Raw genomic sequence first — 19,953 nt, forward strand, 5'->3', positions numbered from 1 at the left:
CCAGCTACATTTGAAAGGTCATGGCTGGGAGGGTCTCACCTAGGTCCTCTGTGCTCATCCAGGTGTATGTGACAGGCTGGGCTGATTGGCTCAGGGCGGAGGCGTAGGGTCACCACATCAAAGGGGACCTCAGCGCGGTAGTCCTTCACCCAGGGACTGAAGGGGGGGCTGAGGGTCAGAGGGGGGTCTGTGTACAATTGTCTGAGGTGGGGGTCCACACACCGCTCTGATACACACCACAGGGAGAGAGAGAGAGAATGGATTATATACAGATAAAAAGGCTTGCATAGTCACACCGTGTCCCACTGTATTTTTCATATTCAGAATACTGTTAGACATTTATCCATCAGAAGGAGCATCAAAGAACAAAGACGGTTATCTAAAACATGCATGCTCAGTGTGTGTGTGTGTGTGTATGTCCCCATTCAAAGGGATTAAAGATAAAGACATTGACACCAGCACACACACACACACACTATGTAATGGGAGGAATGTTAATAACAGGGTCCACAGGTGTTGAGCACAAGCCCAGAGAATGGGAAGCCCTCTTCCTGTGGAAGCAATTGACTCTGGTGTGTGCCAACCTCAAGCAGTTTGGAGATGCAGAGAGCACAATAGGGCCACCTACCCACCCGAACCACTGCCACAACGCGTAATTTGTTTTACCTTGAACACTGCAGCAGAAGCCAACTCCTCTGCTCTTTCGTCCGCGTGAGGCTACAATACATCGAGTTCCCCAGGGAAGCTGTGATGCGCGGGTGAAGCTGTGAACCCAGCTGTAGCCTATTGCATGATTGTGTTTATGAGTCGGTTATTAAAGAATGTGAAACAATTTTGTGTATGTTAACTATATTGCACGATTGTGTCCATGAGGTGTATGTTTACTGCTTTTCATTAAATCATGTATGGCTAAAATATTGTTATGGCCTAAAATAAATGTTGTTCATATGGGCAGAATATTGTAGCCTAGGCCTACATAAATTCGTAAATATGGGTATATAAAGTGTGGCGCCTTGAACGCGCCTCGGCCACAGCATTTGTTTGTCTGAAAGGGTACACTATGGCTTTTTAAATGTGGCCACGAAACCTTCTCTGGAGATAGTTTCTTAGCGCCACTGAATGGGCATTTAACTTGTCCGTAAAGGAATGCCGCTTCTTAAGCGGGGCTAAAGTCCATCACTAGGCAACCAAAACTGTCAATGAAATTATCTCGAGCTGCCTGCGCGCAGACCACTCACTCCTAAAAAGTACTTTGAAGTTCGTTAAATACAATGACTTTTAGTAGAAAGAAAACACATCTACCATACCATTAAAAAACAACAACAACAAACAGCACATCAATCAGCAACGTGTATTGTTGTCAGGGAAACAATACCGAACAGTCTATGACCGAGCAGAATCTGACTGTCTGAAATGGTACAGATGCTTCTTTTCTTTATTGTCTGAAAGGTTATCAATTGTTGTGATCGACCGGTCACTATAAAGGCGTCATATGTAGGAAAATTGTTCGGTTAACTTGGAGTTAACGCCGTCAGTGAGGGTAATGCGCCCTCGGCATTCGAAAGCATCATATTCTGTGCATTTCCAGAAGGACTTATTTGCGGTCTGTTGTTCCAATCTGTTGGTGTAGCTTTCATGCGCCAGGATATTTTTCCACGCACAGAGGATAAATTCGGGTTCCATTGCTTGTTCTGCTCCTCTGAGAATAATGAATAATGAGGGTAGCAGTGCAAGATAATTTTAAGAATAATATTTTGATTATTTGCATAAGAAAGACTTGCAATTCGATTGCTGGACTATCATAGCCATCCATGCAGTATTTTTTAAATTGAAATGTCGGCCTTTGACGAGATACATTTTTTCTGCTTTAAATTATTATAATTTTTTTTATTTATAACTGATCAAAAATAGGTATGCTATAACCTACAACATTCTGCTCATATGAACACATTTATTTTAGGCCGTATAAAGAAAAGCTATGCATGAGGATCAAACAGAAACATTGTTTCACATTCTTTAATAAAAGACTCAAACAGAAATAGGCTATATAGCTGGCTTCACAGTTTCCTGCCAAACAGGCCTATAAGGAAACTCGACGTATATCGACAATGTTGAGTGAGCGAGAGGGTCTGTGCTCGGTGTAGTACCTTCCACAAACAGTTTTGCTCTTCAAAAAGACACGTAAGCCTCCCAGTGTGGAGCTCTGGTGAACTCGGAGCGTCACACTTCAAACCATTGAGACATACAGCATTCTAATTCCAATGCATTTCTATGCAAACTGTTGGTGAGGTGCTCCAGAGCCAGCCAATTAGCCTACACCTGAGCAGCACCTCACCTTTGTCTCCAGGGAGGTCCTGGGAGCCTGAGCGTTGGTCCCACCCGGTCTGTGTCTCTGCTTCATTGGTCCTATGAGAAACATGGAAGACTGTCATTATTTAGAAAAAAAATGTCCCATTGCAACAGGGAATAATGGGAACATCCACTCAGTCATTCTGAGGGTTGTCCCTGCAATAAAAAAAAACTAAAGAGCGATGACAGACTTTATGCCCTCTAATAAACTGACCTTTTTATAAGTCTATCAATCACATTCACAGTCTCACACAAACCAACTGCACAAATTCATAAATATGGATATAGTAAAAACACACATATGGTGATCAAACACACACACACACACACACACACACACACTTTCCATGCCAGCGTCAACATTCCAATTGGTTCCTAGCCTATAAGAGGTCCAAAGGTGTTTATCAACACTTGTTATAACCCTCACCCAATGAAAGTAAACTATACTGGCTGTTCTCCAGATACTCCCTCCTTTTTCTCTAGCCTGATAAACTCTCCCTTTTCTTCTCCTCCACACCCGTTTCCTCCACTTCCCACATCCAGCACCCTGTTCCCCTTCCACTCCTCTTCCAAACCCTTCCATCACCAACCCTTCCTCTACCCCTTACCATCCCCATTCCGCCACTACCTCCCTCTCCTCCCATCACCCTCATCATTCCGCCTGGTTCCCTGCCCGTGAGTGTGCTACATGCTCCTAGCTCCATGCTCAGCCCCAGAAGTCCACCCAGCCCGAAGGCAAAGGGAGGCTGTGTTCTGAGTGCCAGCAGCCCAGCTACGTGCCACAGCCCTGGGAAGGATGGGAGGCCAGATGGGGCCCGCCAGTGGAGCCAGCACCCAGCCAAGAAGGGATTTAACCTAATGCTGTTCCAGTTTGAGTGGATTGGGCCTGAAGCTCCTCTCTCCTGCTACAGCCAGACTAACGTACATGTGCCAGGGGCTTAATGAAGGCATGCTTAGGAGGGGTTGGGGAACGAAAACCATCCTTAAATTCAGCCAAGTTTATTCCCCCCCAGACCAGTCATTTGTCTGTTTTTTGTTTTGTTTGGTCTATCCTTTCCAAATATATGGAGAGTAAGACAACACCAAGGGGACTGAGCAAGGTAACAGAACCTCATGTGAACTGATTGACGTGTGTGTGTGTGTGTGTGTGTGCGTGTGTGTGTGCGTGTGCACGCTTGCGCTCACCTGTAAGTCTGGTTCCTTTGCTCTGTATAATGAGAACAGACTCTGTCCAACAATGCTGAGAAATGCAGCCCACTCCCAGACTCCTCCGCTCTAGGGAACGATCGAAAGAGAAAGTCTTGGATAGGAGAGCGCTGTGGAGAAGCTGCGGGATAAAGCTGGATACAGGCAGGTTTTCAATTACTGGGAATACAGACAATCTAAATAACATGATTACAATCTGGAATCACTGCAAGTGTTCTGTAACATTGATTACATTATGCTTCAGAATGAATCTGGTTATACTCTATACAGTGCATTTGTAAGTATTCAGACCCCTTCCCCTTATCCACATTTTGTTACGTTCCAGGCTTATTCCAAAATGGATTAAATATTTTTTTTACCTCCTCAATCTACATAGAATACCCCATAATGACAAAGCGAAAACACGTTTTTAGAATTGTTTGCAAATGTATTACACATAAAAAACAGAAATACCTTATTAACATAAGTATTCAGACCCTTTGCTATGAAACTCGAAATTGAGCTCAGGTGCATCCTGTTTCAATTGATCATCCTTGAGATGTTTCTACAACTTGATTGAAGTCCACCTGTGGGATATTCAATTGATTGGACATGATTTGAAAAGGCACACACCTGTCTATATAAGGTCCCACTGTTGACAGTGGATGTCAGAGCAAAAAAGAAAGCCATGACGTCGAAGGAATTGTCCGTAGAGCTACGAGACAGGATTGTGTCGAGGCACAGATCTGGGGAAGGGTACCAAAAAATGTGCAGCATTGACGGTCCCCAAGAACACAGTGGTCTCCATCATTCTTAGAAGAAGTTTGGAACCACCAAGACTCTTCCTAGAGCTGGCCACCCGGCCAAACTGAGCAATCAGGGGAGAAGGGCCTTGGTCAGTGAGGTGACCAAGAACCCGATGGTCACTCTGACAGAACTCCAGAGTTCTTCTGTGGAGATGGGAGAACCTTCCAGAAGGACAACCATCTCTGTAGCACTCCACCAATCAGGCCTTTATCGAAAAGTGGCCATCCGGATGCCCCTCCTCAGTTAAAGGCACATGACAGCCCACTTGCAGTTTGCCAAAAGGAGCCTAAAGGACTCTCAGACCATGAGAAACAGGATTCTCTGATGTGATAAAACCAAGATTCAACTTTGGTCTGAATGTCAAGCATTACATCTGGAGAAAACCAGGTATCGCTCATCACCTGGCCAATACCATCCCTACGGTGAAGTATGGTGGTGGCAGCATCATGCTGTGGGGAAGTTTTTCAGCGGCAGGGACTGGGAGATTAGTCAGGATCGAGGGAAATATGAATGGATCGAAGAGAGAACCTTGATGAAAACCTACTCCAGAGCGCTCAGGACCTCAGACCCGGGCAAAGGTTCACCTTCCAACAGAACAACGACCCTAAGCACACAGCCAAGACAACACAGGAGTGGCTTTGGGACAAGTTTCTGAATGTCCTTAAGTGGCCCAGCCAGAGTCCAGATTTGAACCCGATCGAACATCTCTGGAGACCTGAAAATAGCTGTGCAGCGACGCTCCCCATCCAACCTGACAGAGCTTGAGTGGATCTGCAGAGAAAAATGCGAGAAACTACCCAAATACAGGTGTGCCAGTCTTGTAGCATCATACCCAATAAGACTCAAGGCTGTCATCACTGCCAAATGTGCTTCAACAAAGTACTGAGTAAAGGTTCTAATACTTATGTAAATGTGATATTTCAGTTTTTATTTTTAATACATTTGCAAAAATTTCTAAAAACCTGTTTTTGCATTGTCATAATGGGGTATTGTGTGTAGATTGATTAGGCTGTAACGTAATAAAATATGGAAAAAGTCAAGGGGTCTGAATACTTCCCGAATGCACTGTAAGAGAGAATAACATGGAATAGAGGTTTACCAGTTCAAATGGCCCTGGTGTCCTCAGCTGACGGAGGAACTGGAGGAGGAGGAGAGTCTGGTGTTCTGGTAGACAGAGACCGTATGTCCCCCCACAGCCACCATACTGACCAGAAACATACAAAACAAATTGTGAAGGTCAGTGGAATTATGATATCCATACAAATTTCCCTCTGAAATTGTCATGTTAAAAATAGTCCATCGTCGTTGCCCTGATAGATTGAGGAATTTATTAAGTTAAACACAGTTGTTTAGTACCCTCTGTCCATTGTCTGTCTCGGTGTGTGAAGGGCTCTTCAGACTGGCCTGTCCACTGTGTGCTGGGAGCAGGAAGAGAAGAGCATCTTCTAGGATGAACTCTTTTGCGATCTGTCCGTCAAACCCTGGGTCCCTCAGCCCATCAAAGTGCAGGTCAGTCTCAGCCTTTCAGACAGGGATTATGGGAAATTTAGCAACGGCTTTCATTAAGGGACTGTACTGAGAGTAAACATGTTCTGCCACCTACTGGATATATGAGTTATCTTAATACCTTAGGAAACGTATGAATGGGTGCCAACACAATGACCGGATCCCTTCCCTCTACCCTGACTCACACTTAGAGGTCTGAACATATTGGAGAGGTGTAAGCAATGAGGGGAATTCAAGGAAGGAAGTGGTCACATTGAACCTTAAGAGACATGTTGGTTTCCCTAAGATGAGTACATGGAACAGGATATACAGCCTACAGAAGGAAACATCATCATGTTCATTAGTGGCTCGGGTTATAGGAGTGGAACCAAATGGACACCATGTTTGGAATCTGGAAAAAGGGGAAGGCATCTCTGGGTCAAACCAATTAAAATACTTCAAGGGAGGCCCTTTAAGTGAAATGGCTTTTATAACTGTGACTAGTTGTATCACTCAGCAGTGTGCATGCATGGGTATGTGCGTGTGTGAGTGCACATGTGTGTTTGTATGCAACCCCCACATGTATGCAGCACAACAGCTAAAATACTGACTCTCTCTTCTCTGCTCAACTCGGAAGTCACACTACATGGCCAAACGTATGTGGACACCTGCTCGTCGAACATCTCATTCCAAAATCATGGGGATTAATATCTAGTTGGTCCTCCCTTTGCTGCTATAACATCCTCCACTCTTTTGGGAAGGCTTTCCACTAGATGTTGGTAAATTGCTTCCATTCAGCTACAAGAGGTCTAGTGAGGTCGGGCACTGACCAGTTTGGGCAATTAGGCCTGGCTCGCAGTCTGCGTTCCAATTCATCCCAAAGGTGTTCGATGGGGTTGAGGTGAGAGCTCTGTGCAGGCCAGTCAAGTTCTTCCACACCGATCTCAACAACCATTTCTGTATGGATATAACTTTGTGCACATTGACATGCTGAAACAGGAAAGGGCATTCCCCAAACTGTTGCCACAAAATTGGAATCACAGAATTGTTTAGAATGTCATTATATATTGTAGCGTTAAGATTTCGCTTCACTGGAATTACGGGGCCTAGCCCGAACCATGAAAAACAGCCCCAGACCATTATTCCTCCTCCACCAAACTTTACAGTTGGCACTATGCATTGGGGCATGTAGCATCCTCCTGGCATCCACCAATCTCAGATTAGTCTGTCGGACTGCCACATGGTGAAGCCTGATTCATCACTCCAGAGAACGCGTTTCCACTGCTCCAGAGTCCTCTGGCGGCGCGCTTTACACCACCCAGCCGACGCTTGGCATTCCGCATGGTAAACTTAGTCTTGTGTGCGGCTGCTCGGCCATGGAAAAACAATTCATGAAGCTCCCGACGAACAGTTTTTGTGCTGACGTTGCTTCCAGTGGCAGTTTGGAACTCAGTAGTGTTGCAAACGAGGGCAGACGGTTTTTACGCGCTATGCACTTCACCACTCGGCAGTCCCCGTTCTGTGAAGTTGTGTGGCCTACCACTTCGCGCCTGAGCCATTGTTGCTCCTAGAAGTTTCCACTTCTACAATAACAGCACATACAGTGGACCGGGGCAGCTCTAGCGGGGCAGAAATTTGACAAACTGAATTGTTGGAAAGGTGGCATCCTATGACGGTGCCACGTTGAAAGTCACTGAGCTCTTCAGTAAGGCCATTCTACTGCCAATGTTTGTCTATGGAGATTGCATGGCTGTGTGCTCGATATTATACACGTCAGCAACGGATGTGGCTGAAATAGCCAAATCCACTCATTTGAAGGGGTGTCCACATACCTTTGGATACATAATGCATGTTGACATCTTTGAATGTTGCAATCTCACAGTCTTATGGCACCACCTAGTGACTACTCTAAAACAGCATCAGTAGAGACCGGCTACAGTGGTAATGTGCCGACCAAGCAATAACCCCCTCTTACCTTCACTATGATAGGCAGAAGGGAACCACTGAACTGAAGAGTGAATGTCATCAGCTGGAAACACAGGAGACACCTACTGCAGGAGAAACAGTCACATAGAATAGTGACAAATCAGAACGATGTACAAAGATGAATAATTGAACAGTTGTGAGGTTGATCCGAGGGTGGCTAACCTGTGCCGAGAGCTAGGCTCCTCATTGGTCAATGCTGCCACCCTCAACACCTGACCTATGACCTCCTTCACATGGTCCAAGGCCTCATGGGATGCATCAGGACCCAGCTGCTGCAGAAGAAAGGGCTTGAGCTGAGAAGAGAAGAGAAGGAGAAAGCGAGAGTAAAAAAAAGAAAGACAGAAAGAGAGAGAGAGAAAATGGGATAGAGAAAGAGAGGGGGAGGATAAAGAGAGAAAAGTTGTCAGTGTTAAAAAAAAGTCTGAAGAAGTTCAAGTCTGTACCCAGCAGAGTTGGATAGAGTCCAACTTAATTATAACACCTCAGTATCAGTCAAGGCAATAACTGATTCGAGCTCATATGGAGAGATTCCATTTCATATTTTAAAGGAATTGTTCACATGCTACGCACTGCCGCGGCAAAAGAAACACTTGATACTCTGTTCCAACAGGTGGCAGTAACAGTCCACATTCGTTAATCCACAACCCCAGTTTTGATATGACAGATAAACTCCAACCACTCTCTCAGTCCCATCAATATTACATCTAATAGATCTAATCTAGTTAGATTACATTACATTTCATCTGACAGAGACAGATTTCATTTGAGATAATCCCAATAAGGTGCCAGTGAGTGACTGTTGGACAGGGTTGGGAATCAGGCATTACTGTGCTCAAATCCGAAGCATGGTTGGCTAGTCCACAGCAACACATGCACGCGCGCATGGTTGATTCTGCAACTTCGGGCACTTTGGCCCAGCAATGTCTTGAAACACCATTTTACCAGTATTATAATTGTCTTTGATTTGTCTAGAAATAATATCTGATAATGGCTGCGATCGTACTATTCAGGAATTGATATATTTTCGTCATTTTTCTCAGACAGCCATAGACAAATGTCATTTCCATCACATCATTAAACATCCATTTAGTTTGAAAATGAAATATCATACAATTCTTTTTTTATACATTTTACACATTTCTTATATATTTGTACATTAACTTGCATTGAATATTATTTTAAGTGCTTTTTAAGGTTTTCCTAAAATTAATAATTCAACACAACGCCTGAATGTATAAACTTGCCTTTGTGACAGCTGAAAAGATTTATTTATCATAAAAAAAATAAGATATTTCCACCCAACCTTTTTGTGAGATTATGATAACAACCATATGATTTCCCTATCTAAAACAAATCAATCAATGTAAATTATACACAATATACTAATTTACCTAAAAATATGGGTGTGGTGGAAATGACAAGGTGTGGTGGAAATGACATCTACGTAAAAAAAATAAAAATATGAAAACAATATTTTATGGCAAACATTTTGATCAACAACCATTGTAGAACATTTAATTAATTTAAGAAAAAGTAAGATTCCAAAAGTGGGCAGCGCTCAAGGAAGTAGGCCAGTGTTTTTGAGAGATAAACCCAGATTGCAGAGGGGTCATCCGCATAGAAGAGCTCAGTGAGCAAAGTGAAACGGTATCATTGTCCAACGCAGGAGTGGAGGGTCACCTGCATGTGAGAATCCCCAAAGTGAACTGCCTGGATTTCACTGGTGTATTTACGCAGGTAGTTCTCTCAGTGGCAAAACTTTGGTTTTAGAAGTGGGGGGAAATAATTATAATAATTTGTTTTATCCTGTCGGATAAACACTCCAAACAGCCTACCCAACCGCTCTGAGGTGTCTGCATGGTCCTAAAGCACACCGTTGCCTCATTTTGTATCACATTCAAATGATAAAACTGGTTGGGGACAAAAATGCAATTTCAGAATGTGAGGAGGACATGCTGCCCCCCCCCCCCCTCCCCCATCCCGTCCCCCCCTGTCCCCCGTCCCCATCCCCCCCGTCCCCCCGTCGCCAGTGAAAGTTGCGCCCCTAAGTTCTCTGCAAAGTCAATATGCACGATGATCTCTTTTAATTCTCTCAGTTTGGAGTATTGGTGTCGAAAGTTGTACATGTTTCCCCAACTTCTCTTCCAATCCTTTGGAGAAGTCCTCCAGTAGAATATGCAGTGTGCCACACACCTTTTCTAATACTGTCAAATGTACAGTGAACTTCTCCATGTTTCCCTCTTCAGCTTTGTTTTTCCACTCAAACCACCATGTCTGCTCACCAGCATCAAAGCCAGATGTTTAAGCTCTTTGGCTTGGCAAAGGGAGAACTCTGTGTACATACACTCTTTCTTCGGGATCTTACAGCACATAGACTCAATAAGGTTCTCATTGTTGCTGCAGCTGATCACTTTGTGATGCTGTAGTTTGTCCACCATGAACTGGAGGTTGGCGTGGGTTTTGCAGAGGCATGTGTCCCTATCCCGGACTGTTGGCTTGACAACCCAAAAATACGTCTTTTAAAGAATTCATAGTAGGGCATTTTAATCTATGAATATTCCCTCTTGAATGTCTGATAAAAGGTTCTGAATTGTGCCATTCAAGAAGCGCTTCTGTTTTTTTTTCTTGTTCCTCGTTAGTGTGTCCTTTTTCCGTGTTGTTGCTCTACTGTTGTCATCATGTTCACAGAATCTAGTGATTTTTTCTTCTGTGGCTGTGCTAATTATGTTACACTGCTTTTTCCTGGAGTATTAAGGACTTGTTGGCCTGTTTTCATTTGCCCTCAATGCTTTTGCTGAAAATCCAAATTCTCTTTTTGCAGCTTTGACCAGGCCATACTTTCTCAGGATGTTGCCTCTGAGCATTTTTGAAGCCACTTGTTTGTCTTTGGCACTGTGCATTTTTTAAAATACTTTTGCTTTAACTCTGCAATGATGGCATTTTGAAACAATAAAATCCTTCTCAAGTTCTTCGGAGTTCCCTTCATTTCCTGTTTTGTCTTCGTCTTTGGGGAATCTTGTCTATCCATTTTCTTCATCAGTTGATCATACCTTTTTTTCTATTCCTCAGTTTTCCGTTGAGCTTTATCAGGTTTGACATTTGTTTTTGAGCGACCTCTTCCAACCTTTTTCCTTCCAGCAAGTATTAGACTTCTCATTCCTGTTGCAGACGATGAGGAAGGGGTATCAGGGTATGCATCAAGGGCAGGTAAGTTAGGGGCAGGTATGTTAGCCTCATGTTCTGGCTGCAGGTCATCTGGTGACTGAGGTGGTGTGTTGCCTGATGGGTAGGTCTCCATTGCAACTGTTCTCTTTAAAGTCTGTCTTCTATTCCGTTGGTTGCAGTTCCATTGCCATCTCTTGCTTCTTTGTTCTCGCTTTGTAAGCTCAGAGATAGATATCACTTCTCCCTTCTCTTTTTTCTTCCAGTATCTCTCCCTGTCTTTTTGCAGATGTTCCTGGTATCGTATAGGATCATTTTGTATTTTGTTTTTATGTCTGTGACCTCTGTGCTGTTTTATGTGGCATCTTCTAAAAACAAAGAAAAATATATATAAGTAATATATATAAATATAAGTTTTCCAATTGTGCACACCTTGGAGCATTTTCTAGATTAAAATAATTAAAAACATGATTAAATAAGCCTAAAGTAAAAAGTAATAACATAATGGATTTTTGTCATTTCCACCACTTTCTGTCATTTCCGTCACAGGTAAGGTTGTGATGAAAATGACTGATGGAAACGACGCTTCTGCTGTTTTTGGAGAAAAATGACAGACTGCTTAGCATGCTTTGGCCAGTATTACAGCTAGCATATGGTTTACACTAAATAATCAAATATACTTGAAAAATCAAAATTCTACCACAAATTGAAGAAATTGTAGCCTGTTTGGAAATGACTGACAATAAAAATATTCTCTACACAAGCAATATTTACCTAGATTTTTCTTCTGGACATCACATCCTGAACAACTGTCCTCTGCAGACATGTGATTCCATGTCACAATACGTTTCCATGGTAACTAAGTTAACCTTCTCTTGACAACACTTTATTTAATGAGGAATTTGCCCTCAGTGGTGAAAATGACACCACTACCAAAGAACAAGTATATTTTGTGTAAATAACCATATAAAGGGCATACTCACAATAAATATTGATATGGATTTGATTTAATTTACTTAATTGACATAATGTGTAATTATTCATGTTTTCTCATAGAAAAACATAGTAGAAGCTCAAAAGTCTGGGTCAGGGACAAGGGCAAAACAGTGAAATTCAGGTATAAAATGCATCTGAAAAGTAGCTAAAATACTTAATAGAGAGGTGTTGAAAAAAAATATGGGGTGATTGTAGTGTAAACTTCACATATAAAGAATAATTTTAAAAAATAATAAAATCCCCCAAATTGACCCTGAGGACATAGAAGTTCCCGTAGTTGCAGAATTACCCGCATACACGCATGCACGAACAAACACACACTGTCACGACTTTCGCCGAAGTTGGTCCCTCTCCTTGTTCGGGCGGCGTTCGAAGTCACCGACCTTCTAGCCATCGCTGATCCTCTTTTCATTTATCTTTGGTTTTGTCTTGTCTTCCATCACACCTGGTTCCAGTCCCATCAATTACATGGTGTGTTTTACCCTATGTTCCCCCTCATGTCCTTGTCGGTGATTGTTTGTTGTAGGTGCTTGTGCACGTCTGTCCCGGTGTGCATCGGGTTATGTACCCATTATTTGATTGTTCTGTTTTCCGGTGGGTTTTTTGTTATTAAACTGCGCTGTTTGGAAACAGTTTTTGCTCTCCTGCGTCTGACTTCTCTGCCGCCGGTACGCACCCCTTACACACACACACACTGAACACTATTAATAGGACCTTTTAAATGGGACTGGGAGTCTCCGGAGACAACAACATCATAATGGCAGTAGGATCAGGATGTTCAGAACTAAAGATATTTGGCATGGTTTTGGTCATCTGGTGACTCAGCTAGAGTTTTAGAGACACGTAGGAGATGTCAACGAGACGTTAACTAGTCAGAAGAGATATGCGATTGGAGAAGAGTCGATAGTTGATTGGTATAACAGAGTGGAAAGTTGGGTTATTGGAAAGGAACACTACGGTTTACTGTGTTTCTGCCGCAGAGAGACAGTTCTGGCAGTAGTTTTGTTTGTGTGTTCGCACATGCTCCAATATTTTAGCATGTTTACGAAAAAAGAAGCACAAAAACAACACTAGGCCTGAATGCAGCTTTAAGAAATAACTGGAGAAAATAAATAGCAAAAACATTATGTTCCCTCAAAGCTATATATCCAATCTATCCATTATACTGCATGTGCAGTCAGAGTGTATCCACTTGGCCTGTTTGCAGCACAGTGTGAATTGAAAGCCCTAAGCTCATTTACGAGCAATATGCTAGGAACGCACTTAGCCAGCTACCACACAACCCTCCACTACACAGCTGTAACAGCCTAATCAACATCACATGGAGAAAATACGCAGCACAAACATTCTGGAGAAACAAGAGTTTTCTAAGAGACATAGATCAAGATCTGTACTGTTTACTGTAGGTCCAGCTTTATCAAGAACTCGGGGCTACATTCAATAAAATAGGGTATATATATATATACCCTATTTTATTGAATGTAGCCCCGAGTTCTTGATAAAAAATCTGCCGTTTCCAGCTACAATAGTCATTTACAAAATTAACAATGTCTACACTATATTTCTGATCAATTTGATGTTATTTTAATGGACAAAAAAATGTGCTTTTCTTTCAAAAACAAAGAATTTCTAAGTGACCTCAAACTTTTGAACGGTAGTATATATATATATATATAGATAGTGCCAGTCAAAAGTTTGGACACACCTACTCATTCAAGGGTTTTTCTTTATTTTTACTATTTTCTACATTGTAGAATAATAGTGAAGACATCAGAACTATGAAATAACACATATGGAATCATGTAGTAACCAAAAAAGTGTTAAACAAATCAAAATATATTTAATATTTTAGATTCTTCAAAAGTAGCCACACTTTGCCTTGACTGCTTTGCACACTCTTGTCATTCTCTCAATCAGCTTCATGAGGAATGCTTTTCCAACAGTCTTGAAGGAGTTCCCACATACGCTGAGCACTTGTTGGCTGCTTTTCCTTCACTCTGCGGTCCAAATCATCCCAAACCATCTCAATTGGGTTGAGGTCAGGTGATTGTGGAAGCCAGGTCATCTGTGACAGCACTCCATCACTCTCCCTGGTAAAATAGCCCTTACACAGCCTGGAGGTGTGTTGGGTCATTGTCTTGTTGAAAAACAAATGATATTCCCACTAAGGGCAAATCAGTTGAAAGAGCGTATTGCTGCAGAATGCTGTGGTAGCCATGCTGGTTAAGTGTGCCTTGAATTCTAAATAAATTACAGACAGTGTCACCAGAAAAGCACCCCCACACCATCACATCTCCTCCTCCATACTTCACGGTGGGAACCACACATGCGGAGATCATCCGTTCACCTAGACATGGCGGTTGGAACCAAAAATCTCACATTTGGACTCATCAGACCAAAGGACATATTTCCACAGGTCTAATGTCCATTCCTCGTGTTTCTTGGTCCAAGCAAGTCTCTTCTTATTATTGGTGTCCTTTAGTAGTGTTTTTTTTCAGCAATTCGACCATGAAGGCCTGATTCACACAGTCTCCTCTGAACAGTTGATGTTGATGTGTCTGTTACTTGAACTCTGTGAAGCATTTATTTGGGCTGCTATCTGAGGTGCAGTTAACTCTAATGAACTTATCCTCTGCAGCAGAGGTAACTCTGGGTCCATCCCTGTGGCGGTCCTCATGAGAGCCAGTTTCATCATAGCGCTTGATGGTTTTTGAGACTGCACTTGAAGAAACTTTCAAAGTTCTTTAAATTTTCCAGATTGACTGACATTCATGTCTTAAAGTAATGATGGACTGTCGTTTCTCTTTGCTTATTTGAGCTGTTCATGCCATAATACGGACTTGGTCTTTTACCAAATAGGGCTATCTTCAGCATACCACCCCTACCTTGTCACAACACAACTGATTGGCTCAAATGCATTAAGAAGGGAAAAACTTTTAACAAGGCACACCTGTTAATTGAAAAGCATTCCAGGTGACTACCTCATGAAGCTGGTTGAGAGAATGCCAAGAGTGTGCCAAGCTGTCATCCTTGGCTAAATGGAAAAATCTGGAAACTGATGAAAGAACGAGATAATGCTCTAAAAACAGCCCTAAAGTCCAAATTAGAGCATGACAGACGTAGGTTTACCATGTTGAGAAATAAGGGGATGAAAGAAATCAGACAGGCCAAGGCAAACTTTTTTATTTACATAATTGGTGAAGCAAAGGGAAATTCTAAATTGATCTGGGAGAATCTTAAAAAGTTAACAGGGAAAGACCATAGTAACACTGCAAAAAGACTAGAAATCATGGTGAATAACAATCTAACACAGGATGCAGTCGAAATAGCAATAGCCTTCAATTCCTACTTTATTGACTCTGTCAGGGTACTGACACAGAACCCCTCCACTGGTTTCTTGGGCTCAGTGCTAGTGAATGACGCTCAACCTGTCTTCATCATAAGGGAGGTTTCTGAGTCAAAGGCGAACAAGGTGATTAGCTCACTAAAGAACTCTAAAGCCAAAGATGTGTTTGGGCTGGACTCTACCTTTCTTAAAAACTACAAAGAGTCACTCATTGGCCCCATTACTAAGGTCACCAACACATCTATTGGTCTGGGGGTGTTTCCAGGGGTATGGAAGTCGGCCATAATAATGGCCGTCTTTAAATCGGGTGACCCTGCTGACGTGAGTAACTACAGGCCCATTAGTATACTACCTGTGGTGTCAAAGGTTGTTGAAAAGCGTGTAGCAGAACAACTGATTGCCCACCTCAACAACAGCCCCTTCACATTACTCTCCATGCAGTTTGCCTTCAGAGCAAAACACTCCACAGAAACGGTCAACTGCTTTCTTCTGGAAAATGTGAGGTCCAAGATGGACAAAGGGGGTGTTGTTGGGGCTGTGTTTCTGGACCTAAGAAAGGCTTTTGATACTGTTAACCATGAGATTCTCATCACAAAATTGTCCAAGTTCAACTTTTCCCCCGATGCCTTAAGATGGATGAAATCATACCTTGGAGGCAGAACTCAGTGTGTCAGAGTGAGCAATGAGCTGTTGCCCACTCTTAGCTATGATGTGGGCGTGCCCCAAGGGTCAATACTGGGCCCCTCCTGTTCAGCCTGAACATTAATGATCTTCCTTCTGTCTGTACTGGGTCTGAAGTTCAAATGTATGCAGATGATACAGTGATATATGTGCATGCAAAGAGCAAACAACAAGCTGCACAAGAACTCACCACTGTAATGGTCCAGGTTACAAAGTGGCTCAGTGACTCGTGTTTGCATCTCAATGTGAAAGAAACTGTCTGCATGTTCTTCACAAAGAGGGCAACAGATGCTACTGAGCCAGATGTCTATGTGTCAGGGGAGAAGCTCCAGGTGGTATCTGATGCCAAGTAACTTGGCATCATACTTGATTCCAACCTCTCTTTTAAAAAGCAGGTGAACAAGGTAATTCAAATAACCAAATTCAACCTAGCTAATTTATACGAAATTGTTTGACTACAGAGGTAGCAAAACTGTACTTCAAATCTATGATATTCCCCCACTTAACATACTGCTTGACTAGGTGGGCCCAAGCTTGCTGTACAAGATTAAAACCCATTCAGTCTGTCTACAAACAGGCTCTCAAAGTGCTTGATAGGAAGCCCAATAGCCATCATTACTGTTATATCCTCAGAAAGCATGAGCTCCTGAGTTGGGAAAATCTTATGCAATACACTGAAGCATGTCTTGTATTCAAGATCCTAAATGGCCTGGCTCCCCCTCCACTCAGTATTTTTGTTAAACAGAAAACCCAAACATATGGCAGCAGATCCACAAGGTCTGCCATGAGAGGTGACTGTATAGCTCCCTTAAGAAAAAGCACCTTTAGTAAATCCGCATTCTCTGTGAGAGCTTCCCATGTCTGGAATACACTGCCATCAGACACACATAACTGCACCACCTATCACACTTTCACAAAAAACATGAAAACATGGCTAAAGGTCAATTAGATTTGTGAACATAATCCCTAGCTGTGTATTGCCGCTTTCCATATTGTCTGTTGTCTGTAGCTTGTGAGGTGTGGAAACACTTGGTTGCTTTTATGGATTTTGACTTGTTGCTTTTTGTGCCATGTTGCTCTGTCTGTATGCTACGTCTTGCTTGTCCTATGTTGCTCTGCATGTGCTCATAGCTCAGTGATTGTCTGTATTGTAATTGTTTTTAATAACCTGCCCAGGGACTGCGGTTGAAAATTAGCCGGCTGGCTAAAACCGGCACTTTTACTGAAACGTTGATTAATGTGCACTGTCCCTGTAAACATAAATAAACTCAAACAAGGTAAAATGCGGCTACTTTGAAGAATCTCAAATATAAAATATATTTTGATTTGTTAACACTTTTTTTGGTGACTACGGTACATGATTCTGTGTTTCATAGTTTTGATGTCTTCACTATTATTCTATCAGTAAAAATACAGAAAATCTCTGGAATGTGTAAGTGTGTCCAAACTTTTGACTGGTACAATATACACTACTCAAAAAAATAAAGGGAACACTTAAACAACACATCCTAGATCTGAATGAAATAAATAATCTTATTAAATACTTTTTTCTTTACATAGTTGAATGTGCTGACAACAAAATCACACAAAAATAATAATTGGAAATCCAATTTATCAACCCATGGAGGTCTGGATTTGGAGTCACACTCAAAATGAAAGTGGAAAACCACACTACAGGCTGATCCAACTTTGATGTAATGTCCTTAAAACAAGTCAAAATGAGGCTCAGTAGTGTGTGTGGCCTCCATGTGCCTGTATGACCTCCCTACAACGCCTGGCCATGCTCCTGATGAGGTGGCGGATGGTCTCCTGAGGGATCTCCTCCCAGACCTGGACTAAAGCATCCGCCAACTCCTGGACAGTCTGTGGTGCAATGTGGCGTTGGTGGATGGAGCAAGACATGATGTCCCAGATGTGCTCAATTGGATTCAGGTCTGGGGAACAGGCGGGCCAGTCCATAGCATCAATGCCTTCCTCTTGCAGGAACTGCTGACACACTCCAGCCACATGAGGTCTAGCATTGTCTTGCCTTAGGAGGAACCCAGGGCCAACCGCACCAGCATATGGTCTCACAAGGGGTCTGAGGATCTCATCTCGGTACCTAATGGCAGTCAGGCTACCTCTGGCGAGCACATGGAGGGCTGTGCGGCCCCCCAAAGAAATGCTACCCCACACCATGACTGACTCACCGCCAAACCGGTCATGCTGGAGGATGTTGCAGGCAGCAGAACGTTCTCCACGGCGTCTCCAGACTCTGTCACATCTGTCACGTGCTCAGTGTGAACCTGCTTTCATCTGTGAAGAGCACAGGGCGCCAGTGGCGAATTTGCCAATCTTGGTGTTCTCTGGCAAATGCCAAACGTCCTGTACGGTGTTGGGCTGTAAGCACAACCCCCACCTGTGGACGTTGGGCCCTCATACCACCCTCATGGAGTCTGTTTCTGACCGTTTGAGCAGACACATGCACATTTGTGGCCTGCTGGAGGTCATTTTGCAGGGCTCTGGCAGTGCTCCTCCTGCTCCTCCTTGCACAAAGGCGGAGGTAGCGGTCCTGCTGCTGGGTTGTTGCCCTCCTACGGCCTCCTCCACGTCTCCTGATGTACTGGCCTGTCTCCTGGTAGCGCCTCCATGCTCTGGACACTACGCTGACAGACACAGCAAACCTTCTTGCCACAGCTCGCATTGATGTGCCATCCTGGATGAGCTGCACTACCTGAGCAACTTGTGTGGGTTGTAGACTACGCCAGCATTCAAAAGTGACCAAAACATCAGCCAGGAAGCATAGGAACTGAGAAGTGGTCTGTGGTCTTCACCTGCAGAACCACTCCTTTATTGGGGGTGTCTTGCTTATTGCCTATAATTTCCACCTGTTGTCTATTTCATTTGCACAACAGCATGTGAAATTTATTGTCAATCAGTGTTGCTTCCTAAGTGGACAGTTTGATTTCACAGAAGTGTGATTGACTTGGAGTTACATTGTGTTGTTTAAGTGTTCCCTTTATTTTTTTGAGCAGTATATATATTTTTATATATATACACAGTTGAAGTCGGAAGTATACATACACATAGGTTGGAGTCATTAAAGCTTTTTTTTCAACCACTTCACAAATTTCTTGTTAACAAACTATAGTTTTTGCATGACACAAGTAATTTTTCCAACAATTGTTTACAAACAGATTATTTCACTTAATCACAATTCCAGTGGGTCAGAAGTTTACATACACTAAGTTGACTGTGCTTTTAAACAGCTTGGAAAATTCCAGAAAATTATGCCATGGCTTTAGAAGCTTCTGATAGGCTAATTGACATAATTTGAGTCAATTGGAGGTGTACCTGTGGATGTATTTCAAGGCCTACCTTCAAACCCAGTGCCTCTTTGCTTGACATCATGGGAAAATAAGCCAAGACCCCAGAAAAAAAATGGTAGACCTCCACAAGTCTGGTTCATCCTTGGGAGCAATACCGCTCAGGAAGGAGACGCGTTCTGTCTCCTAGAGATGAACGTACTTTGGTGCGAAAAGTGCAAATCAATCCCAGAACAACTGCAAAGGACCGACGTAAAGATGCTGGAGGAAACAGGTACAAAAGTATCTATGTCCACAGTAAAACGAGTACTATATCGACATAACCTGAAAGGCCGCTCGGCAAGGAAGAAGCCACTTCTCCAAAACCGCCATAAAAAAGCCAGACTACGGTGTGCAACTGCAAATGGGGACAAAGATTGTACTTTTTGGAGAAATGTCCTCTGGTCTGATGAAACAAAAATAGAACTGTTTGGCCATAATGACCATCGTTCTGTTTGGAGGAAAAAGGGGGAGGCTTTCAAGACGAAGAACACCATCCCAACCGTGAAGCACTTCACAAAATAGATGGCATCATGAGGGAAGGAAAATTATGTGAAGCATAATATATATTGAAGCAACATCTCAAAACATCAGTCAGGATGTTAAAACTTG

At 42.9% G+C, this 19,953-nt stretch overlaps 1 protein-coding gene across 2 annotated transcripts in view; it reads right to left on the reverse strand.

Moving 5' to 3' along the window:
- The window catches only part of cped1 (cadherin-like and PC-esterase domain containing 1), an 81,909-nt gene that overhangs the window by 32,035 nt on the left and 29,921 nt on the right, over positions 1-19,953 (reverse strand). Inside the window, exons 7-13 of one of the 2 annotated variants that reach the window (XM_029761103.1) lie at positions 7,975-8,105; positions 7,802-7,874; positions 5,698-5,862; positions 5,441-5,545; positions 3,535-3,689; positions 2,336-2,406; positions 40-226 (exon numbers count right to left, since the gene is read on the reverse strand). In XM_029761103.1, the coding sequence (XP_029616963.1) occupies positions 40-226; positions 2,336-2,406; positions 3,535-3,689; positions 5,441-5,545; positions 5,698-5,862; positions 7,802-7,874; positions 7,975-8,105 (887 nt within the window). Of the gene's footprint in view, positions 1-39; positions 227-2,335; positions 2,407-3,534; positions 3,690-5,440; positions 5,546-5,697; positions 5,863-7,801; positions 7,878-7,974; positions 8,106-19,953 lie in introns of both variants that reach the window. The other variant, XM_029761102.1, reaches the window with a different exon arrangement.

This window comes from Salmo trutta, chromosome 8, assembly GCF_901001165.1.
Source record: "Salmo trutta chromosome 8, fSalTru1.1, whole genome shotgun sequence".
Classification (NCBI taxonomy): Eukaryota; Metazoa; Chordata; class Actinopteri; order Salmoniformes; family Salmonidae; genus Salmo; species Salmo trutta.